This window comes from Macrosteles quadrilineatus, unplaced genomic scaffold (genome assembly GCF_028750875.1).
Source record: "Macrosteles quadrilineatus isolate MER2022 unplaced genomic scaffold, UCM_ALF_1.0 Scaffold_32__1_contigs__length_1466915, whole genome shotgun sequence".
Classification (NCBI taxonomy): domain Eukaryota; kingdom Metazoa; phylum Arthropoda; class Insecta; order Hemiptera; family Cicadellidae; genus Macrosteles; species Macrosteles quadrilineatus.
The window spans coordinates 1246023-1271800 of record NW_026542625.1 but is presented as its reverse complement, the minus strand read 5'-3'; the positions used below and the strand labels follow the sequence as shown (position 1 = coordinate 1271800).

The window sequence follows — 25778 nt, the reverse complement described above, 5'->3', positions numbered from 1 at the left end:
AAAACGCATTTTACCTTAACGTACAGACATTTGAATATACCTGAACTTGATATTTCTAAGTTATACTGTATATTCTAAGGAATTCGGAGTTATTACAACTCAACATACAAACAGGATAACGTTCTGAGGAGTTGTAGGCCTAAAACCGTTTTATAATTGTGTCTAAATTCGCACCCAGGTAGTAAGACTTAAACAGTGGAGTCAGAGTGGTGCTGAGGCAGGGTAAAGTTTGACACTTTCGGCCGCAACGGCAGATAAAATAATCAACAGTTGAGACTGAGGGGCGTAGCGTTGTTGCCGAGTTTTCACATCTCTCGAAATACGCGGTCAAGTTGTTACGTATTTAAAAGCTATTTAAACTCATGTTTGGTAAACGAATTATAAAAAAATGTTCCTGCATGTTAGTCTTGAAGCACTTAATTCACTTTATGCGGGGTTTATAAATTTATTAACCTTTATTGGGAAAAAGAGGATCAAAAACTATTTATTTTGCTAAAATTAGAGGTATATCTGTCTCTTTCTGATCATGTATATCTATATAAATAAAATTAGAGTTTTGTCTGTACATTGCTCAGAATCATAAACTTTTAGGTTATTTTTACGTTTTATACATTAGAGAAACCGAAACAAGTCTCATCTAAATTTCTGTCTGTCTTCATGTCTGTTACGACCCAAGAGCCATTTTACGCGGCCTACTCCTGAAAAACGAGAGTACCTATCAAGTTCCAAATCATTTTAATGTATTCACTGGATTGGCGAAATTGTCTTTAGCCATTAAAATATGGCGTCACCACTTTGTAAATAAAATAACGGACGTTTAAAAACCCAATTTTGTGCGATTTTTTGTAAAGTTTTCTCCCAATGTTTAGCACATATTCTTCTATGAAATAACGAACAGCTGTTCAAATCAAGATTATTTCTTCTAGCTGTCACTGATATGTTTACATTGAATGTTGTTTACAAATACCGCAACCATTTCCGATCACGTTTTGAAAGCAAATCCAAACCAATTAAGATTAAAAACGTTTTTCCTTACATAACGGATTTAATTAATCGCAAGTGCAATAATATGTACGGTAACAGTAAATGAAAATAGAGATTCTTTGTGTATAAAATTGTTCTTGAGTTTTGATAACCGGGAAATAGACCTTGAATCAGTGTTGTATATTGCTGGGAAACTTACATTTTTTAAATGAGCGTTTTCAGTCGATACTCGGCACACGGTAAAAAGCCGTAAAAAAAATAAAAGTAGGCCTACTGTGTATTTATGTTTTATTCGTCATGTGTATAAGTGTACAGTTCGTGTATGTGTTTAAAAAACTCCAAGACGCACCTAATGGGGAAGCGCAAGACACACACAGGTAATTTAGCCTTTTATTGATTGTCATACCATACCGATCCGGAACAACAACAAACGACATAAAATGAAGTTATGTATAATAAATAGTTTGGCCAGCATATCTGAAAATATGCAAACCAACTGCTGTTCTTTATATAAGAAGGTTTCAACTGATTACTATAAGATCCCCGTGCGTAGAACGGGTACACAGCTAGTCATGTATATATTTATATAATGTATTCAAAAGTATCGCATAAACATTTAAATCCGTGTAAAAAATGAAAATACCTAAATCTAACACAAAAAATAAACCTAAGTTGAAAACAAAAGACAAATATTGTTAGTTTATTATATACATGAAACAAATTAAAAACAGTTTTATATGCAACGTATTTGAATTTGACTTCTATTGCTATTGAAACACATCACCTTACAATATTAGTATACACCTAGTATTAATATACAATTGTAATTACCGGAATAACCTTTTTTTATTTTTCATTACGTGTGTTGGCACTAAATCATGATTAAAGTAGGCTACTTTATAAATTTTTCAAACAATCATCTATTTTAAATTTATCTAAATGTCTTTTTGTGCTCATTAAAACGGCACAAAGTACTAAAAGTAGTTGTTGTGCTTGTGTCAATGTTTAATGTTTCATTGGTTTTTTCTCACTGTTTTTTTATGTATTTGGGTTATTACTTTAAAATATATACAATACTACAAGCAGATATAGTATAATACAAACAATGTACTCATAAAAATTAATTTTGGTTACAAACTTTTTATTATAATCTTAACAAAATGTCAATAATTAAATGTAATATTCAAAATTTGTATAATGTATATAGGTACTATTAATACTATAGTTCTAAAGCACACATGTAAGTTTTCACACTCCTTCACTAATGATAACCCCACCATACTGAGTTATGAAAGAAGCCATCGACCTAAGAGAGTTTGGAGTTTGGACTTCAACTCTGACAAAATCAGCCCTTCACTCAAAGTATTTATTTGGCCGCCATTATGAAGCGTCTCCCAAGTAAAGCCCGGTCTCAGTTTTGAGTCTCCAACTTCGCCCAAACGTCTCATCTCAGTTGGGGTTTATCCTCGGAGAAAACTGTTTCACACAACTATGATTAAAGTGTAGATGCCATCATTGTCGGACAGTGTACAAAACTATTGAATTAAATGTAATTATTTAGTGTATGCTGTTGGTTCATTATTTTCCGATTTGTTTGTTTGCTAAAAAATGTATATACAATTAGCGAATACACAATACCAACTATTTAGTCATTATTTGTACGCTAAATATATAAAAAAAGTAGGATTATAACGAATTTAAGGTAGTGTATCGAATTCAACTGTATATTGCATTTTGAAATGATGAGGCAAAACATGTCCTTACATAATCAACATGAACATGACATAAGTATCAACCCCCCTATAAAGCAAACACTTAAAAGATTTGTAACTTTAGTTGGTCATAAGAGGGGAAATATTTTTAAAAATAAGACAAAATTGAACTTAAACCGAAAAGGTTTGTATTAGTTGAATTAGTCATTGTAAAAATGTGAACATAAATGCTGTATTTGTTAAGGTTCTTTTTGATCTCCACAAAATATCATAATTTTCTATATGATTTTTACTATGTTATTTGCCTTATCCCCGATGTGACAAAGTAACGTTAATATAACACTGCAAAAATAAACTGCTGCTTAAGATGTACAGTACAGTAATTGAACAGATTTTTTTAAACTACGAGTTACCAATTAACTTACTTAACCGTTCTTCGCTGAATTATTAAAACGCCTCAGAAAATGTATAACACAATATATTTGACCCGTCTCAGAAATAAAACTTTACAAAGTTTGTAAGTTTGTCACCATTGAGCCCAAGATACGACGTCAGTAGGGGGGGGGGGGGTAAGTTGGATGTGTTGGGGGAGGGGGGGAGAGCTTTACTGAGAGTTTCACCACCGGCTAATGGTGAGCTAAGTAAATACTTTCCTCTGAATTAAGGATCTGATTTTCCCCAGGTTTCTTGCAGCGAGTCCTTTGAAAGCAGCTCCGTCTGAGGGCTTCGAGTTGTTTGTCGCTGGTATTGATGATGTGGGGGTTGTACTTTGAGAACTCGAAGAAAATTACGTTTGTTGTAATATGTAACGCTGTATAAACTACTTACTGTATTTAGTACCACTCGGTGTGCATTTTCCGGTAAATTTGACGTTACACAAATTTACGGAGTGTGGTCAAATTTGTAATGGATGGCGTGCAAATTTGTTGACCTCTCTAAGAAAATGTATACTAAACTTTGATATTCAGTAGTTACTTATTTTTGTAATTATTTGGTTTTCTTTTACTTTCTCTCCCTATATGCATGCATATATGTATTGTTCTCGTCAAATTTTCGAGTTCAAGCTTTGGTTTGAAATATCCGTTTTGCCCCCCTCCACCCGAACAAAAAAAGGCTTTCCAAGTGGTGTATTTCTGGCGTGTGTACTTTTCCATGGTATCTTCAGGCGTGTTTGCATTTTGGTAATTTTTCTGTAAATACTCCTAATAACATGTGTCAAAAACGTCTCTCTCCACAAAAACGTATCCAACGAATTTGATTAAAATTTTGTATTTTATGGTGTTTTTAATTCTAAACAAATTAGTACAACTACAAAAATTACACTTCAAAAGGTATTCCAACTTTTGTGATTTTTCTTACAAAATATCATAGTTACTCCCACCACACCGGGGATAAAAGGGTTGTTGACAAGCTAATGGGACAAAGTATGTGATTGCTGATACCGTCAATTTTATCTTAACATGTTACTCTCAAGAGTGAAGTAATGCTTTTTAGCTCCCACTAAGCTATGGTGTGTGCTCTTTACTCTTAAAGTTATAGGAGAGTTAAGTTTTGAGGGTTTAAAATTGAAATTCACGTTTGCCAGTGGGTAGCTCGCTATAACACCGTTTGCTTGATTTAGGTTGTGTTCTGTGGAATGCACTCAGTTTACCAAACTTATGGGTTCTGTTAAATACTTGTAGAGTTTAAGCTCAAACTTAATGTTCCCCCAGTGACCTCTGCTCGCTTCTACAGTATGATGCATTAAGCATTTATTGCGTCATTGTACAGTACTTCGCATATATATTATCTTTTTTTATTTTAACACTCTTTAATCTCAACTGTTTTATGTTAACTGCTGTAGAGACATTTGTAAATTGATCCTCTTGTTATCACTGCAAGCTAGGTATTCTGTGTAAGACCGTGTCATAGATAAAAATCTGAAGTGCTGAGGTGCTTGCATCTAACTTCAGTTGTTTTAAACGTAACCCTCAATAACATGTTTAGCGTTTTCTGATGTGCAAAATTTGTTTGAATTAGTCCTGTTATCACTGTATTCTGAGTACAGCGTCACAGACAGTAACTGACGACTATGTGCTGACGTTTCATCCAGACATTACCAAAACAGATTGCCGAAACAGGGGCCAAGCATACTTGGATCTCTTACGTCATCAGGTGTTTATGGTACCTCTATGCATTTTATAATATAAATTATTTCAAGGCTGAAGTATTTTTATTACTAATATATTCTGAAACATTAGGTAAATTCGGATTATATAGCCTATAAGTTACATCTAAACATAAATAATTTACAGTTGAAATAAAAGAAACTACATACAACTTAACTACCATCTCTAAATCCTTTTAAGACGATTTTGTTAGTATATATTATTACAAACTGGGTTATTTAGTAGGTATCATGAATATGTATTACAATTGATGACATGATAGATAGGTTTTACGGTTAGGTCTATAATCTGTGGTTTTACTTATAAAACGGTATGATCAACAGTTAGTATTTACGTAAAGTGTGTCATATTGTAGAACACAACCTTCGCAAGAAGGGGTGACAGCTCGCGCCGTGTACAAATAATCTAATTTCCCTGTTGACCCCAGTTTTCCGGACTGTTTCAGCCCCACGCTAGGAGGTAATACCACATTGAGCATCACATTATAGCGGGGGGTTAGTTGTACACCAAGTATTACCAAAGAGTACCAACTATACAGAAACAGAATGGGATAAAGGCGTATCTGCTTATTCTAAGGTATTACAAAGGTATTACTGAGTATGGGTATGGATTGATAGTACTACTAGACTGTGTATTATTAGTCCAAGTTAGTGTAGAGAGTAGTAATACTAAACTGAGTACTAATGAGTTGGTGTGGATGGGTAACACTACCCTGGGAATTTTATAACCTCATTGTTACAGCTTCAATAGGAATATTAGTGAGGAATACTAACATAAAACAGCGAATATAACTAAAAAAATTTAGGAAAACATAATCAAGCTTTTTATTTATAAGCATGAACTGGACTCCGCTACCACTTACGAAAAGGTTATAGCTGGCACTAGTCCACCTTTGCCCGGGATACGCCCGGTAACTGTTGTGGCTTTTTATTTTACTGCAAGAAGGGTTAGAAAGCTTAGGAAGGGCCTTTAACTCCAGTGAACTCAAGTGGGGACGAAACAGCCGCACCCAACGCATGCAGTTACGACAAAATAGTTTAATTTTGATTTTGTATGTTTATTTAACAGCTACAACATCTCTAGTCTGAGAAAAATTATGACTTACAAAACTGCTTTGTAATACGGTAATACTGTAGGAATTTTATAAACAAGTCTGACACAGTTAATCAAGTTTCTGAGAAAAAAAATTATAAACACACTTTCATTGTTGCCATTAACAGCTGGATTAAACAACTTAATTAAACAACAAACAATTATTCACATGTTTAGTTTTGCACAAAAACTTTTGAAACGTCTGTAGTATTTGGCTCTGAAACCTAAACGATGATTATTATTGACTAGAATAATGTAATGATAATGAATTAGCTCGTCTCCACAATCCAGAAGTGGCGCTAACTCGGATTATACAACTAAATTTTGATTTATAATTAAAATACCGATTTTAAAATCCGATTATTTTTTTATCTGGGTAATAACTTCGTCACAGATACAAGATGTTACGTTCAAAAATTGTAGGAATAAAATCGTAAAAAATTGATGTGCTCGTAATATGAAATTTATTAGATTTTCCAACCAAATCCGACAATAAAGCCAGTAGTGCCAACTGCAATGGCGCCTGTTTATGCACAGGACATCCAAGGCCGCCAACTATCCTAGAGCTGGGAGTTCTACTGCCAATTTTTCAGCGTAATCATCAGTCATAAAACATAACCTAGCATTATTTCATCTCTAGACTTAACCGCCTCCAGCTCATCACGCTAGGTTGCGACAATATCAAAAGCGCTTGGCTTTCACTGGGCAACTCTTCGATATTAGCGTAAATGAGTAAAAATTACAGTATAAGCCAAAACAAACAGTACTGAACTGAAATGGTTCAGTTTCAGTACTGTTTATTTCGGCCAATACTGTATATGGGTTTTTTTGTAAGTTGTATTAGCAAAACTTAAGTTTTGCGGTGTGTGTATAAACATAATATTGTTAACTATGCAGAAAATCTCTAGCAAATTTAAGTGTCACGGTCGTTGCACCTAGTTTCAGAATATCTTTAGCTTTAAAAAATTAGAATATTGATAAGCTGAGTAGTTAATGTAATAATCAAAGCTCGCCGGTTCGATCCTAAAAAGTCAGTAGCTTTTTTATAGTTCGAAACTACAACAAGCTGTTCCTGAACACTGGAATTTTAAAATGATCTTGGCTAATGAAACAGCTGATCTTAGACAGTAAAGCTACAAAGATCGTCTAACAACAATCTACACTCATATCCAGGTTCAAATAAGCACCTAGGTGGCGTCCCCACCTAAAAGATTGATAATTAATTGATTGTAATCGGGGTACTCATGATTCTGACTAATGAAACCGCTGATCTTAGTCAGTAACAAAGCTACACAGCCTCATTTCACGCCCTTCTATACTCATCCTTTACTTAATATTCGGGCTAAAGTACACACCTAGGGAGCGTCCTCATCTCAATTGATGATGATAGCAAAAATAGTAAACACGTGTTATAAAATATCAAACTTTGGCATTGTAGGGGTATGCACTATAGTTTAGGATTTTTACCATTCTGTTGCATTCGTGTCAACATAATGTGAGCTTTTGGAAAAGTTATAAATCGCAATACCGCACGTTGTGGCACAAGCATAAAACCCACCCTCCCCCTCCCCCTCCCCCTCCCCCTCCCCCAATCACGCGATGTTTAATTACCAAAAATTGCCTCCCTTGCCCAGGTCCATTCAGCCGCTCACGCTGTTGAACCGAGAAACTCGAAATGAAGCAGAAAAAGGAGCTCGGTTCTGGTGGGGGTTTTAATTTGTTTAGAGCATTGAGAGCTGTGCCTGCCCCATCCCCGACTCGCTCGCGGGGCTTAACGAATAAAGCGGGCCAGCTCTCGGGGACCTGCACTTTATGTAAATTTCAAAGAATTTCACTGAATAATGTGTGATTGCGTTTTTGTCGGTGGCTTAATCGCATTTGTGAGGTTAACGGGTCAGAAGTCGTCTGTGTTTAGTTTGATTTTGTAAGGGAGGGGGGAGGTGATTGTAAACAATTTAGAATTACTACTTAAAAAATAAGTATCTATTGTGTTAAAGCTTTGCTTTAACCGTTGATGTATTGAGGTAAAAATAAGAATTTTTGAAACCATTGGGTAATTTGTACAGCTTTTTATAACTAGTGAGAGTCAAAAGTGTTCAATACTCATAGAATGTATGATAAGAGTCGTATTACATATATATGTAAATGTCGTTAACTGTAACAAATTACTTTAAAAACGGTCATGTTTTAATTTTTAATAAAAGAACATTTTCAATTCTGATTTTGAGCGATTCGCAGTTCATTTCTCCTTCAATTTTTGTTTACATAAAAAATGTTAAACTACAATATGACCCTAAAATTAATTTTACTTATTTCAGCGTCAGTCACGACACAACACCGATGCATACGCTACGCTACACCCTCACTACGCCCACACTAGATAACGCGCACATGCGATACGCACCCACACGTCGAGCCATACGCTCACACATACGCTCACATTAGTCACTCAACTATGTCTATACTATGTGTGATGGGATCTGTCTCACAGCCCTCCATTTACTTGGGTGATGCATTGGTTTAAAGCCCGGGCAAGACTCAGGTAGACCTGGAGGGCCAGGAGACAGGATACATCATACATACTATAAAATATCGTCCAAAACCACCGATTGGCAAAGTTGTGTGTGCCGCATTGAGATGAGGTGTACAACCTCCGCTCATTTGGTATTGTTACAGATAAACTACACCAATTTGAAGAATACGTGCAAGTAATCCATTCACAGAAACATGATTTCACCACCTGAAAGTAAACCATCAAAACTAATGTTAACCTATTAATAATTACTTGTTTCCTAGTATCTTGCAAATATCAAGATTCCAGATTTATTCCAGAAGGAGTACAGATTCATATTTGAAAGGAAAGGACACTTTTACGAAACAACCAGTTTTACGACGTCAGAAGGTCAACTGGCGAAATCTCCAGACTCATCTAAACCCTTATAACTATTTCCCCGATCATAACCCGGTATCGAACCGTCGCCCCCGAGACACATTCGAGATTTCCATCTGGCCGTAAATAATAAAAGCGCTGTCATAGACACACATAAAGAGGCCGCGCAGATCACCGGTATAAAAGAACGGTATCATCATTAAATCCACCATTATATTAATCTCGCCATAAAAGCGGAATAACGTAGCGCCGTACGATAGGTAACAAAGGCATAAGGCTCTCCGACGTAAAGCCGGGTATAAAGCGTCCTTAACGTTCCTGCCTCAACCCCAACACCCTGCCCGCCCACCCAGGGATGGTATTTACATTTTAAAATAGTTTGCAAGCAGGTCCGTTCCGCCGTTCGCAAGGGTTTCGAAATATGCCGCTACCCCTTCCCCCAGTCGTACGTATTAACGCACTCTGTTTACCAGTGGCGCTTTTACATAAATCAATGCCCGCTACACGTTGAGTGTCGGGTTGTTTTGTGGCGAGCTTCTATTAGCTGTATCGGAAACCACTCGTGTGGATTCAGCACGAATTTAGTTTAATTTACGAAATGAGAAGTTGTTGAAAACCCTGTTGTACAATCCTTGGGTTTGTATTAGGGGAGTGTGGTGAAGTAGACATATATATCATAATATTAAGTGGAACTTATTTAACTGCAACATTTTTAGTACCTGATACATATTCAGTTCATATTTTACATTGTCGCTTTACACTGTCTCCTTACACCAAGCCCAGGTCATCAAATGCCAACACAACGTGTAAACATTACAAGCACCAAAGTACCCGACAAACCGAACCGTGTTTGAAATCGAATCAGGTGAACAGCACAAACACCTCATTAGACATTGTCGGCGAATCAGGGGCGCAAAGCCCTCGGAAGCGCATATTTTGGACCATTAGTGACTGAAACGTTTAAGCCGAAACCATTTCGAGTGGAAATCATTTCAGGATTTGCAGAGATTTGGCGTCCACTGACGTCACCGTGGATTAATTTGTGGACCGCTAATTAAATACGGTTTAGGTTCCATTTATTATTGATCCCTCTTTTATTATCTGTGTTCGTGTTTCGTTTTACTGTGGTAATGAGGTGTGGCCTTTGTTTGTCTCATTGTGGATATTCTATGGGGGTGAATTGAGTGGGAGTAGAGTATGGCTGAGGGCGTAGCTTAGAGAAGTGACATACGTTGAATGGACACGAATAACAAATTTAACAATTTAAATTATGGACTTAGGAATGAATAATACAAGTACAGGTGTAACCGAGTGACTACCTTTGATTTTCGGGCGTTTACTAAATGACTGATCATCGTAAGCCAAATCATTCATATACTCATCTTCATCTTTAAAAACGCACCCTGAAATGTCTACAAAATGCCTTAAAATGTAGTTACTCTCATTGTAGTTTTTACCGTCGAATTTCAGCTGTATCTTAGCTCATCCCATTAATTAATCAATTAGGGACTTATCATCCAAGGATATAACCCGTAACCCCTACAAAGTGAACGTTTTCCTCTACAGTAGAGGCCCGTAGTGCGCGGGTGTGAGTACCGCGTGGGTTCAGTAGCCCCCCCCCCCCAGCCCCCCTGTCTAACATTTAACGCAATTTGAGGGGTCGAAGGGTCTCATTGAGGCACTCTAATTTTCCACCTTCTTTCGCCTCGCCGCCTCCAACTCGCCGCCTGAGGCAGAGTCCTCCAACTTTACGCTTTGATTTGCTAACTTCTCTCACGGTAGGTGATAATTACAGAAAGATTTTAGTTTATTTGCTACGAAAACTTGAATGGTATTTTATGTTCAAATAGGTATCAATCAAATTGTTTTGTGCGAGTCAGTCGCTCAGTCGGTAGTGTCACGGACTTCGGGCCCAAGGCAGTGATGTCGTGGGTTTGGATCCTGTTCATTGCCGCAAACATTTTATCAGTACAGTTCACCTTCGTACTGTACTGGTTCACCCCTTGCTTTGCTGGATACGTTCCACGCACGGACAGTCAGTCTATGTGGACCGGTAAATGCAAGGTGAAAAAGGCCACCAACCTGCAATATTTTCAATTGGAGAAGTTTCATAAAGTTGACTATGGACCAATCGTCTACCAAACGCGTTTAAGAAAAAAAATCAATTTATCTACCAAGTGATCGTTTCATGTTACTTACATGTCTTATCCATTGATCTCTTATAGAGATCGATGGTCTTAACCAAGTGACCTAAGTGTTTATACCAAAACATTACTCTCCAATCAAGTGATAGAGCCATATTAGATCCTCTTAACCAAATGACTAACTAAGTGATAAAACCATAACAAGACTTTCTTCAAGTCATCTACCAATTGATGGTACCATAATAACCTCTTAACCAAGTGATTATCTAAATATGTATACCATACTAAGACTTTATAATCAAGTGATAAACGAAGTGTATCATATTTTGTGTTTTTAATCCAGCACCTAACTATGACCTCCAAAACAACTAAATCACCAAACCATCAACCGAATGTATACCTAATTTCCTCCTGACCATACCCAAATACAAAACGACATTGCAAACGTTGGAACACCTCGGTAAGGTAAGACACGACGGTCCTTAGTTGTAGCTGTAGTGGTGTAGTTTGTTCCTTAGTAACAAGATGGTTTTGTTGCAGGAAATAAGGTCGACCCCTGAGCCGGATGTTGTGGACGACCATTATCAAGGTGGGTACTGATTACGATTAGTTGTGGCCATTTCCCCCCGGGGAAAATCTAATAATGACATTTTTAATTCCTCTCCCTATATGGAAGGCTATTATAAGTCGATGGGAAAAACTATGTACCGTCAGTTGGCTATTACCGTTTTATACACGTGTTTTTGTACCTGAAAAACTTACTCTTATCCAAAAGTTTGGTCATAGAATTAACACCATGGTGTTGCTTTATTCTATGGTTTGATGTTACACGTTTTTAAGTTATTCCTATAGGCCTTCTCATGGCTATGATCAAATCATCTTTTGGCATTCGTTCTAAAAAATGTTTCTTGTCTACGATTTTCCAGTACATTTCTTGGAGCAATACTTGTTTAGTAAATAGCTTCAACTGAAAACAATTTTTTGTGTTATATACAACTTTCAACATTCGTTTGTGATGTATTTTTATCTTTATCAACACTTCAACCCACAACTAAGAAAATCATTTCTCTTAACTCCCGTAGTTTAAACTCATACAGGGGTTATATTATCTGTGCTCATACCCACAGAGGGGTATAAACTGGGAGTTCAGCCGAGAACTACAGTGGATGCAGGAAAGAGGATTGTTTTAATGGGTCGTAAACACTCTACTGGAACCGAGAGTAAATTCTTGCAACATCCTTAAGTCAGTAAACGCTGATGCAGAGTTTGCTTAAATTAAGAAAATTACCATTGAACTGTGTTCAATAAATCATCATGTATGCAACCATTAATTAAAAACGAATAATAATTTTCGTGTCTATTCACGTTGAAAATCCTAATAATTAAATTTGGAATCACCCTCGAAATAAAAAAATGTCTTTTAAAAGTTTTTTTGGTGAAAAATATAAGTATTATCTTAACTTTTCAGGCAAATTGTTTACATTCAGTGTCTGCGATTTTTCTCGATAACTTAACGATCATTACAGTTTTGGTTTTACAGTAGAGCCTTGATAACAAGTCTATCATGGGGATGGTCAAATATGACTTCTTATCAAGGTTTATTTCTTACAGAGGTGTGCAATAACATTTGATTAACTTATATATAAAAGGTATTTGAAATTGACACTGTTGTTATCAAGGGCCGCTTGTTATTAGAGTATTCTCATCGAGGTTCCACTATTTCGTGCTAAAACGTCCTTAGCTTCAATAATTGCAATATTACTCTCCATTTACTGTTCTCAAATTTATCTCAAACCGAAGTTAAAAATAAGATTGACTGCATAACAAATATATATCTTGCCAATAGTCCGAAAAAATGTTCAATCCGTAGCAACATCTAGATAAGTTGCTACGGTATTCTATTTCTACAGCCTTCACTGGTTGAGGGTAAATGGGAACCCAGGGATAAGGTTGGTTGCTTAGGGTTTGTGGGGAAGTGAGAGGAAGTGAGGGGAAGGTCAGGAAGAAAGGTGATATATTGCTCTCTTGTGTGTGTGTTTGTGTGTTAGTGCTGAGGTGTTTTGTTCAAAATGCGATGGAATAAAATGAAACGTCATATGGGTTTAACTTAAAATATAAATGTGAATTGTAAACATAAATCTCATAGTCCAGTAGTATTAAAGAGGTGTTGGTATTGAGAGTTTCGCTAATTATTGTCATGAGTCTCATGGTCCTATCAAGATTGGGATCATAATTGATCTTGTGAACATCATTGTATTTAGCCACAGGAGCACATCAGTATCTAGCATAGGACGACTCAGAACACAGCAATACAATATTATAGTATGCAAAACCTCCGCTGCGCATGAAGATCCAGCAAGATAATCTAAATACACTTTTAAAGTTTCACACTTTAGTTGCAGGTGTTTGTATACTCGTTTTTGGGTAATAGATCTTAGTTAACGCGAAATGTGGTTTGGAAATTTGGTTTTTATCAAAATAAAAAAGATTTCAAGTATGGATTTCCCAGTATATTATTTAAGTGGAAGCACAAAACAGTGTTTCTCGATCTATTTAGTTACATCGTTTTAATTTTATTCTATTTATGTGAAAATTTCTTTGGTGGTTTTCGGTGATTATGTGTATCGATCTGGTGTATTTATTTATGTTGGCATGTCAAAGTGCAAATTAAAGTGTATGCAATCGGTAATATAAAACAAAATTAACCGAAGCTAGAGTTTTAAGTTCGATAATGGGTGTTTGACGGTAAACCCAACTGTACAAATAAATGAAAATGGGCTAAATATCATTCCAAAGAGTCTTAGCATGGAAGAACTTAACAAGCATCCATGGAAACTCTGCGAAATCCCCCAAATTCTACCATTGTTTCTAAATCCTTATTGGTATTTCCCCTATTCCCCTGCACCCCTATATTGGACCTTGTCCGGCCCGACTCTATTATCAATCTCCACCCCGAATGTGAGTCACCCCCGTCAATACCGAGGACCCTTATCACCCCCCCCCCCTTTGTAACCCGACCCTTCAAAAATCACAACCCCGGACCCCACCCCCAGGGCTGCCAATGTCAAAACTGTTGTCTGTCTGGCGGGTATCGCCCAGTCAGCTGTGAATGACAAACATCGTTACTGATAACGAGCGAGTTTTGGGATATAATTGGCATTTTACAACACTTCGGGATTGGGTCATTATGGGACGGGTAGTCTCATCGTAATGGTAAAATACTTGCAACAGTGGTTGAATAGGAAAGTAAAAACTCATGCTACGTTTTGTGGACGTGCTCCTTAATATGGACGTGTCTGGCTATTCTGGGTATATTTCATAATTTTTAAATCTTATTACAATTTAAAAGCTTGAATCAATAATTTTTGACTGGGTACTATCAGAACTAATTATTTTAACGAAACGTTCAGCTGGTAAAGATTTTAAAATGGTGGGTGGAACGATTACAAAAGACAAATACCCCCGCCGCAGCAAACCTGCCGACTAAGCAAATTTCCATTTGTCTGAATTGATTTTCAGTTAAATATATTTTAATAACATTAGGTTTAACGAGTACCTAGGTTTGCTGCTACAAGGAAACTAATAAAGTGTGTTTTTGAGTAAAATATTGATAGCTTAGTACAAAATAAATAAATTTGCCAAGTTTGATCAAAATATATTCATAAACAAGCAAACTACAACATTTGACAATATTCTCCATAAGAATAACATGGGAATTTTAAACTTACAATTTTTTTAATTTTATCCGTTACTAATAATCGAACAAAAATACTTTTATATACTAAATTATTTGTTTTTTTAAGCTCTTTAAAAAGGTCTAAAGACAAATTGGGAAATTTTGTGTTTTGAGGGTCAAAAGTGAGAAAAACCAATTTTTACCCCATAAAACCCCCCATAAAGCCCCGTTCCCATGGTCCGATCGTGCTGGTTCGCGAACTCATTCAAGTTTATCCCGCTTTACACCTTTAAACCAAATTTCATCAAAATCGGACAAAAATTACTCAAGTTATCGCGTTCACGGACGTATATATATATATATATAAGTCTATATATATGTATATATATATACATATATAAAAATTTGAACGAATAGTGTTTTTGGCCTCTGGGGACATCAAAATGAAAAAGTAAATCGGTCCCGGGTCTAGGTCTTACCGTGCCACCTACGGTAATAGCTACTTCCCTATAGGGAAATTCGCTAAAAGTACAAATTTTAATGCCACGCTTGATTTTAAAAAAATATTTGATACTAGCTGTGTGCCCGTTCTACGTACGGGGATCTTATAGTAGTCAGTTGAAACCTTCTTATATTAACATTAAGAACAGCAATTAGTTTGCATATTTGCAGATATGCTGGCAAAACTATTATATATAAACCTTCGCAAATACAGTATCTGACAGTTCAAGCCAAAATAAATGCTTCGCAATTAAATGTCACCCGGATCGTGTTGGTCCATATGTCCAATGATTAAACTTAAAAATGTTTTATAGATCCATTAAGCGTAGCCCTAAAGTAGGCCTATAATTGAAAGTTACTTTCCACATCGGTTAACTTAAACGTATTTAAAGTACTACCTCAACCTCACCATTTAACACTTTATTCCGGTTGACATTTTCAGTATCAAAGGTGCTCTTGTCCATTCCGTGAAACACTGAGAAATAAGGACATTAATGCGTTACCAACATACAACAAAACAACACAATACAACAATCCAACAAAGGCCACGAACTAATTGATACATAAACAATATAAAGGCGTAAACAATTCATGATGGTTTGCCCAACATATGTTTTACTCAAATAGGTTATCATTTTCTTAGCATACCGGGTAAGCTAAGATTTGGAATCCAGGCAGAAAAAGCAAAACTTATACAGAGTTAAGACATCACTTAAATTGAATACGGACGGCTCTAATAAATAAGGTGCAACACCAACGATATCTAACTTGTAAACTACCGGTTCTAAGGAAAAGAACCAGTACCTACGTAAGAACCTACCTAAGAATTTCAGTAAATCGGACCAATTAAATACATTAATATCTAGTCCCGAGGTTATTGATCTCTTGCTTTTGGATTTTCTCGTAAAAAGTTATAGCGTAAACTTATCGGTGTCAGTTTGAAAAAGAAGCAACCTTACCCAAACAACTTTTTGTTATTTAATAGATTACGCATTCTCTAAACAATGATTAGTATATCTATTAACATTAGAAGGAAATGTGACGAAAATCACACAATGTTGGGGGTTTGGTCATTTGTAATTTTATTTTTTAAGTAGGTAGGCCATGTATTCTATGGAAAAGTACCGGTATCAAGGATCGTCGTCAAAAAGGTTGTTATGAATAAATATGTAGGCTTACGTACCCAAGATATGATCTATGGGCCTATTGGCTGTATGGTCCAGCGATTGCATCACACGGTGAGTAGAAACAGAAAGTGACACATTGGAAAAGCGAGTTTAGCACTTCCTCTGTTAAACCTCTGTTACAATCACCCACTGCAGTTGTGATTTTTTACTTTACACTTTACACAATCGCCATTGAAGCGCCGTCAATGAGTGGAAACCTTTTTTGTAAGCTATTGGCGACGATCATTTCAGTGTCACAGCCCTATACAACACTGATTCAAGGTCTTCTTCTTTCTGGTTGTCAAAACTCAAGAAACATTTTATACTCAAAGAATTTCTGGTTCCGATTTGGACGATGTCTAGTTATTTAATTTCATTTATGGTTACACTATTAGACTATATTATTGCACTTGCGATTAATTAAATCCGTTATGTAAGAAAAACGTTTTTAATCTCACTTGGTTGGGATTTGCTTTCAAAATGTGATTCGAAATAGTTGCGGTATTTGTAAACAACATTTGTAAACATGTCATTGACAGCTAGAAAAAATAATCTTGATCCGAACAGCTGTTCGTTATTTCATAGACGATTATGTGATAAAAATTGAACGAAAATTTGACAAAAATCGCACAAAACTGCAATTTTGAACGTCCGTAATTTTATTTACAAAGTAGTGAGGCTATATTTAAATCACTAAAGACACTCTCGCCAATCCAGTGAATACATTAAAATGACTTGGATCTTGATAGGTACTCTGGTTTTCACGGAGAAGATTGCGTAAAATGCCATCTTGAGTGTTACAGACAAAGGGACAGACAGACAGACAGACAGACAGACAGACAGACAGAAATTGAGATAAGACTCGTTTCTGCTTCTTTAATGTATAAAACGTAAAAATAACCTAAAAGTATATAATTCTGAGCAATGTACAGACAAAACTCTAATTTTATTTATATAGATAGAAGAAGATTGATTTTTTTATGTGTGCTAGTTTTTAGTAAACAAAAGTAAAGTTTGTTCCTTCAATATTATATTCTAATTTCCTAAACTAAATGCATCTAAATTACACCGTACAATCTGTTTAGGTTCCGAAAGACATTTTATTTTCAGGGCCTTATTTACCATCGCAGTGACGAAATCTTAAATAATAAACACATTGTTCAGTAGTTACAATATTTAAACCCAGACAATAAAATTTAAGATATAGATAATCCTTCACCTAAAACATAAAACATCTTCAGCAATAAATACCCTAAAACAAATTTTACAACGATTCAGAGATAAAATTTGTCATGCAAATACTAAAACCTGTCCAAAATTAAATACCCTTACAACACTTTACTAAAGATATCAAAATGTAATTTATTCTTCAAACCCTGCTCAAAAATAAATCCCTGGCAAAACCTCCTCAACGTTAAGATATAAAACAATCCCTAATCCAAATTCCAAATCTTGTCCAACAATAATCAACCCTGACAACACTTTAACAACGATATTAATATATAATTAATCCTCAAAACCCAAAAATAAAGCCTAAACAATCAAACAATGACTCAACCAAAATCCAAAACCTGTCTTACAAAGCCTCGACACTTGAACGATATTTATCAAGACAGAATCATTACGGTCTAACCCTTCCACTCTTTGCGGTTTATCTCAAAACAACCCTTGTTCTCGGCCGATAGCTAAATTAATGATCTCTTTTCCGAGTCTTATCATCAATTCGGGTAAGTTGCGGACGCCATTGTGAACACTATTGTGTTCTCCTGAGACAAAAGTGTTCACAAAGGGACGGGCTGCGAACCCGCTTTTGTATCCGAAATATAAGTACAAAAAGAGGTCATGAGACTTCCATTTGTACCGTCGTGTGTGAAAAGTTTCAGTTCGTTTTTGTTCTACTCGACGAGTGATGTTCATTTGATTTATGTACACGAGAAAATACTCAGTTAAGTGTTTTGTCATTTAGATAATTGTAATGTTTAATTAAACTGAATGGATAGAATATGCGATTTTTTTACATATTAAATTACGCTAAATTCCAATAATATTCTTATACTAAAATATTTTTCAAAATAGCAAGAGTTATTCGAAATTTAGAATAGTTATAAATACTTTCGTCTTTATAAGGTTTTTAGAAACGTAAAAGAAAACCTCAATAAATAGGCCGAGTCAATTACGAAAAGATTTTCCATTGTAGGATATTGTTTGATAAAACCTACTATTACAATTTTAAAATTAATTCGATCTCAATTTTTAGCACATATTAATTTGTTGTATTTGTAGCACAGTTTATTTTTCATTCGGAATTTAATCATAAATAATTTCTTAGTAAAATTCTTAGACTAAACTAAGAAAATTCTACTTGAGTTTTTAATAAACCGAGTATTTAAAAGAGTCTTTCGTTCACATATTTTTATAAATAAATTATAATTTATAAATTTATAAACTAATTAACATGTAGTATTAAGTAAAACTTTTTGTTTGAAAAATCTCTTAAACTTAGTTTCTACAATTTAATACATACCTAAACAATTTTTGGTGAATATTTTTGACTTTTTAAACCGCTACCCCAGTTTAGATGCAAGTGCACTCGGTTTTCGCCGAACGCTGCCCCATAAAGGCTCGGGCCCGGCGTTATGGGCCTCTTTTCCACTTTTATACCCACATTCAAATGTGCACTTTCAGATTCCCTAGTCAGATAAGAAAGATCGGTTTATTAAGGAACGCGGCAGCGTTCCGCCCCGCCAAGTCCCCCAGCGGTACACAGCTGCTGCAGTGTATATATACATGACGTGACAAAGTGGCTTTTTTACTCGTCTATAGCTCTGAAGAAACAAAAGCTATTAAAATAATTGTTCATCCACTGGATAGGGCCAATCATTCTTGGCAAAATAAAAAAAAGAATTTAAAAAAAGGTTGTGTTTGAGCCAAGAAAAACTAGTTTGAAAATTCACAAATTTTCCGTGTTCTCCTTCTTCTCCTTAAATGTTGACGGACCTACAGCCCAAACCACTGGCTCAATTTTAATGTTTTTTATGTTGTTTGAAAGCCCTTAGCGTGTAGATGTGCCTTTTGAGGGTCACAAGTCGGTGCGTTGACCCATAAACCCTTGGCAAGCCCTCAAAGTACGATTTTGGCCCATTTAAATAACATGGGATTAAAATCAAAACAAAAGAAGGATCAGCTGCGATTAAATCTCAATTAATTTAAAATGTTAGAGAAATTCATAGGATCAGCTGAAAAATTATTTTAAAACTTTTATAAAGTATTTTTTTCAGGTATACCGAATGATTTGAGCTAGTTACTATATAAAATTACTTAGAGCAGTGATATTCCCCGATACTTTCCATTGAAAAATGCAGTGTACCGATGGTACACTGGTACAGCAGCTCGTCATTTTTAACAGTTTAATACTACTTATCAAAACATATGAAACCTAGGAACTTGAAACTTAGTACTAGTACTAAGGTTAGTTTTAACATTGTTTCTTCATAATATTGCCAAAATTTATTTAACTAAATAAGGTTAGTTTTATGTTTTGATACACTAAAACAAATAAAACAATCGGGAAAATCCGTCTACGTATGTTAAACAAGCAAAAAAGTGAATGTAAAAAGTGATATGTAAATTTAGGATAAAAATGAGTTTTTCAATATTTGTTTTGCCTTATGCTATTTCTAAAAAACCTAATCTGTTTGATTACATTTTTACTTCTCTAATAAGGGCTCAATTTACACTAGTCTTTAGATATACGGGTTTAATTATCGGAACACTTATGTAACACCAATGCATTTTATGTGTAGTTGTGCCCTGGTCTATATATAAGAGAAAAGAGGATTTTTATTTTAACTGTTAATTTTCTACAAAAATAAATACAATCTAACAAAAAACCACTAAGTGGTAACACTTCCCCCGCCAAGTCAGCAACCCAAAAAAGACAATAAATCACCACTTTTCCGCCAAGTAAAACAATGTAATGTATGTAAGTTTGGCCACTTGGCGGCAGAATTTTGCTTGATCACTTTAAAAAATACCATAAAATTAGTTTCATTTAGCAAGTATCTCTCCCAATAGTACATTGCTAGATGAGAGCTTATTTTACAAAATTTGACCTTATTTGTGTCACATTTCATAAAATCATAATAGTGATGGTTTTATATTTACTGATTACCTCGAAATTATTATACTTAGTTGGACTAATTAATTAGAGAAGTTGATTTGTGAAATTATCCACCAACGTAACTTTAATGAAAAAAAAAAACAAACAAAAGTCTGCCGCCAAGTTGCCAAACTTACATACATTACATTGTTTTACTTGGCGGAAAAGTGGTGATTTATTGTCTTTTTTGGGTTGCTGACTTGGCGGGGGAAGTGTTACCACTTAGTGGTTTTTTGTTAGATTACGTCATAGATCGCAGGTCGTTAGGAAGCGGACGTTTTCTTGAGTACTAAATGTGACCCATGTTGGGGACTAGAAAATAAATCTAAGTGGAATACGAGTAAAGTTTGAGAATAGGTTAATGAGATGTAGGATTTCTAACAGCCTTGTGCTTTCAAAGCTGACAAATATTTATTTTATATGTTTAATTTGCTGTCTATTATAAAAAATTTTCAGCAGTATTTTGGCAAAATAATGAAAATAGTGCCACGAAATGTTTGGTTGCATTACGTAAAAAATCGTAGGGATTACTTTATTACATTTGAATGTTAATGTTTTACAAAAATTCAATGTGTATACGATAATTGCACGCGATAAAGTCTTGCTTGTATTAAAAACACCATTAATTAGTGAACTTTTTAGCTCATAGACTACAAGATACTGAAAATAATTGCATTATGTTTCTCAAACAAAATTTACCATAATTTTACGGTCTCACATCAACAAAAATCAATAGTTGATATATATTTATTCTTTTTTGTGGAAGCTATTTTTGTTATATCTCTCCCCTGTTTTTGGGTCTTTAGCCCTGAAGTCTGACCCCTCCCCCCCCTTCCCTCTTGGCAACTGTCGGATAATCTAGTGCCTCCCTCACTGCTAAGGCCTCTATGACCCCCCCCCTCCCTAACGACCCCCCTAGTGAGCCCTTCAGAAACTAGTCGGTAATTGCTAACCTAACGATGGAGGAAGAAAGACAAACAGATCGCAGTTAAGAAATGGAAGACGACTGAATCAAACGATTTACGATTTATCTGTGATATTTTTTAGGTAGGTCAGTTAATGATAATAATATGAAGAAAATTCCAAGCTTTGGAACCACTTTGTTATGTTGTTAAGTTTGACAATTTTCTAATTTACCAATAATCGAAATACCGTTGATCTCTACCAAAAGGTGTAAAATTCACTGAATCAACTAAGCTGGGCTAGAGGCTATTTTCACTTGATTATTGAATAAACAGTCTAATTACATCACTTCAAATATTGGTAGATCTTTGTTGCACAATGAATTCCTCCACTTTTAAATACATTTAAAAACTAGAACAGTATTTTGATATAGTAGTATAAATACATTTTGAATTAAATTATATTTACTTTCATACAATAGAAGCAATAAAAGAATGTAAAAGCAATGTAGTCGAATCTTAACAAAATTCATAGAATATATTTTAAACCAGTGTCCAAGTTTGAATTTTCCACAATTTTTATTTGTGTTTCTGTACCAATGGCAATTAATTTTTAAATTTTGAAAGGGAACGGTCCAAACCCTGGTCTTTTTACTTAACGTTTACCTTTTTGTTAGACAACATCATTAATTCATAGTACAATCTCTCGATTTCAAGACAAACCACAAGTTACATAAAACCCAAAATTATAATTTTTTTTTCAAATTTATCCATGTGTTTGTTTCTCATTGTTATAAAAAGGTGTTCTGAAAATATTCTAAACACAACACAAAATTGTGTAGGACACATGTACATTATACACGTACTGTACGTAGTGTATTGTGTTGTATTCGTGTAAGCTTGGCTGCCAGCAGAGGCAGAGGTGGCCCCTTCAGAAGCTGAATACAGCACTCACGGCATCGCTGCATTGCGGGCTCTCTTTGTTAGGCATCTCTCTACACCACATTCGGGGACACTTACACCGCCTACTGAACCTGCCTCTCATTTGGCGCACAAACACCATGTAACTGTGAAATCTGGTTTTAATTATGTAAAATTACAATTAGATTCTGTCAGTGAAACTAATGCAAAATTTTCTATGAGGAACGATTTTATTTTACAGGAAATGTAAGAGATCGTTTAGCTCTCGAATTGAGTTTAATGTTACTTTAAAAACTTGGATAAAGATGTTCAAACGAAGCGATGAAATTAATTGAGTCTCTTAAATGGTTGCTGCAAAATATGGAATTTGTGGTGTGAAATTCTAAATTTAGTATAATTCAAAATTTGCCTACTAACTAAAAATATATCGGAAAAATAAAATAAAATAAAAAGTACCTGAATGAATTCGTATTCTCTACCACAACAGTCGATGTATCGTACACCGGTGAATAAAGAAATTAATATTTCACTTTGTGTTCGCAATCAGAAACGGTCTATATTTTGCTTTTTTCTTTAATAATTTTCATTGGCTTTCCAATATGAAAAGTGTATGTATTGTTTATGAATTAAACTCAGTGTATCAGCTGATTTATAATTTTATTAGTATTGTTGAGTCCCAAATTAAATTTTTAAGTATATATATTTTGAGCTTTCAACTAAAAACAACAGGAAACGTCATATAATTCGTTTTGGTTTTCCATCCTAAATCCCCAGTTCACAAAATCCCACACGATCTGCTTTCTGCGCCAAAGGTTTGAAACGTCACTCTTTGTGAATGGACGGAAATCAGACCGATGACGCTATCTATGGTATTGCGGTTGAACTAAGGTTGCCATGGCAACGTGTCAATAGCCCCCCTCCCCCCGTTGGCGGTGACCTGTCAAACTAGCCCGCGCCGTAGGCTTTTATCGCTTTTGGTACTAGTTTTGTTGCAGCCAGTACAACCCATCACTGTAAAAATATCGATTTTATTATCGCCCATGCGTGCCGAGCCCGCCAGTGCTAATCATGTATAATTTGAAACCAGCTTTCTGCCATCCTATCAGTTATATTAGGTTGTGGTCGGTGGATTTGTGTTTCTGCCCTGATTCCACAACTATTTTATGGGGAACATTGAATTGGACGCTATACAAGTATTAATTTTGTTGGTTTAGTATTGGCACTTATGATAAAACTAAAAACAGTTTTATGTTATATGTTACAAGGATTATTGTAGACATTTCCATCCCCAGACAAAAGTGTAAAAAGAATAGTTTTGTATTTAATTTCAAATTTTGCCATTTGATTGCAAGAAATAAATTAAAACACAAACCACTAAAAATGAATTATGTTCTAAGAATAGTTTTGCAGTGGAATATTTTAGTTTAGTATTATGTTTTCCAAAAATGATTATATTCTAGTCAGAGAAATATAACGCAAATTATGTCCTAATAATTATTCTTCTCTGTAGAAAATCTCACATCTGAGAAGCAAATGTTTTTCCAAGATCGTGGTGTCTTAAATTAACAATGAACAGTTATGACATTATTATACAAGAGTAATTTGACGAAGAATGTCACATCTTATTTATTTCTTCATATTGGACTTTCTGTCTCTTGTTAATGTCTGTAGAATTTTGATTACTTTTTGCCTGTTGCCTAATTATTTTTTCTTTGTTTGAAGTTAAATTTTCTGTGATGGTGGATTTATGGTATTTGATCGATTATTGCAGATATTTTTCATCACGATTAGTAAAAATAGTTTTTAACGCTGGAACCTGATCCCATCCAGTTTGGGAAACAAAATATACATCCGAAACATCCGCAAATCTTGTTTTTTTTTACTAATTGTGACGGAAAATGTCAAAAATAATCATTCAAACGTCTTATTCATGATGCACTAACTATGGGTGTTGATATTCCGTCACAAAAATTCTAGTAATTTTGTATTTTAATAGTAAATTAGTATACTAAAGTAACACCCAGGATTAAAGTCTTTTATAATGTACGATTTCAAAATTTAGGTGGTAAATATTTTATAAATTACAATATTTGTTGACTTTGAAAACAAGAGAACTGTAAAGACGTAAAAATTGTGTACATTTACACCATGCTATAGGATAATATAGAAAATATTAAGATGTTCTTAGGATGTCAGTTGTTGTTTTATATAGTAGTCTCACTCTACAGTATTTTGCTATGATTGTATTGTTCATTTGTTCTTTAGAAAGCTTGATTTGCAAATACTAACTGTGCACATTACAGTCCTTACAGTAAAATTAAAAATATAGCCTTTATCAATAGCCATACAAACTGTAATAAATCTAATGTTGGATATACAAATTCAGCTTTTACTCACACATGACTGTATAGCTTAAACTTTTTATGTTTTTAATCCTCTCATGAGCAACAAAGTAGTAAGTAATTAACATTTTTTACAACAAAACTTAACAAAACTTTTAAGATGGATAGTATGGTACACAATGCATAAATCCCCAAAAAAGTCAAATCCTATCTGAAATTGTATCCAAAGTTATACCAGCTAAAGAATCTCCAACATTTTACAATTTCATGTCAATTTTCAAAATCGCTCATTAAACGAGTACTGGAAATTACACAAAATGTATCCCGAGCCCAGTGCTGTATGTTTTTTGTCTCTTAGTAACGGATTCTGTTTGAAGTGTGGTATGTTTGCAGGGAGGAACGGAGAGCTCAGGCTAGGAGAGGGAAGTCCCTCGGATGACGTTGGTATTTGGCCTTACCACAGTTCACTTGGGGGCAAGAAACCAACCCCTCCCACCCCCAGAGACATTCCGGTACGTACATTACACATTACAGTCTACCTCACAGGTGAAACACACAGCCAACATTCAATCTTCAATCACAGTCACAGAGCGTTTTACAGACTGTGTGGTTCTGTGAAGTGCTTTTGGTTAATTTTTGTGTGGATTTATTGGAGATATTTTACATCTGGTTAGTAAAAAATAAAGTATCTAAAATCGAATATGTGAAATCTTCATATTAATGGTGATTGTAAACGTCTGAAGTAATCCCTTATGTACTATCACCAACGATGAACTTTTTACAAAAATACTTGTTTTATTTATTCTTACTTTTATACATTCAGGGATTAATGGTGGATTTTACATTTTGTTATGTTCAAATCAAATCTGAATAGAAAACTTTAATTGAAAGAAGAGTTTTTAATTTCTATGTCTATATACTGTTTTATTGAAAGAGATATACAGTAGCCACGTCACCCTTGTTAGAAAAAATATTGCTATCGCCCCGCACCCCCCATAGTGATTCAAATTTTAATAGGAACCTAATACTCTCAATACTATTCTGTTATATTTTTCAGTGGTATAAATTTCAGAGCCACTTTTTACTTTCTCCCCTTATACAAAAATAATTTGCCTATATAG

General features: G+C 34.9%; 1 protein-coding gene across 4 annotated transcripts in view; it reads left to right on the top strand.

Annotated features, from left to right (window-relative positions):
- LOC129005757 (nucleolar protein 4-like) overlaps positions 1 to 25778 on the top strand; it is a 55936-nt gene that overhangs the window by 21674 nt on the left and 8484 nt on the right. For all 4 annotated transcript variants that reach the window (XM_054434755.1, XM_054434753.1, XM_054434754.1 and 1 more), the window contains 2 exons: positions 11531 to 11579; positions 25051 to 25169. In XM_054434755.1, the coding sequence (XP_054290730.1) occupies positions 11531 to 11579; positions 25051 to 25169 (168 nt within the window). The remainder of the gene's footprint in view (positions 1 to 11530; positions 11580 to 25050; positions 25170 to 25778) is intronic.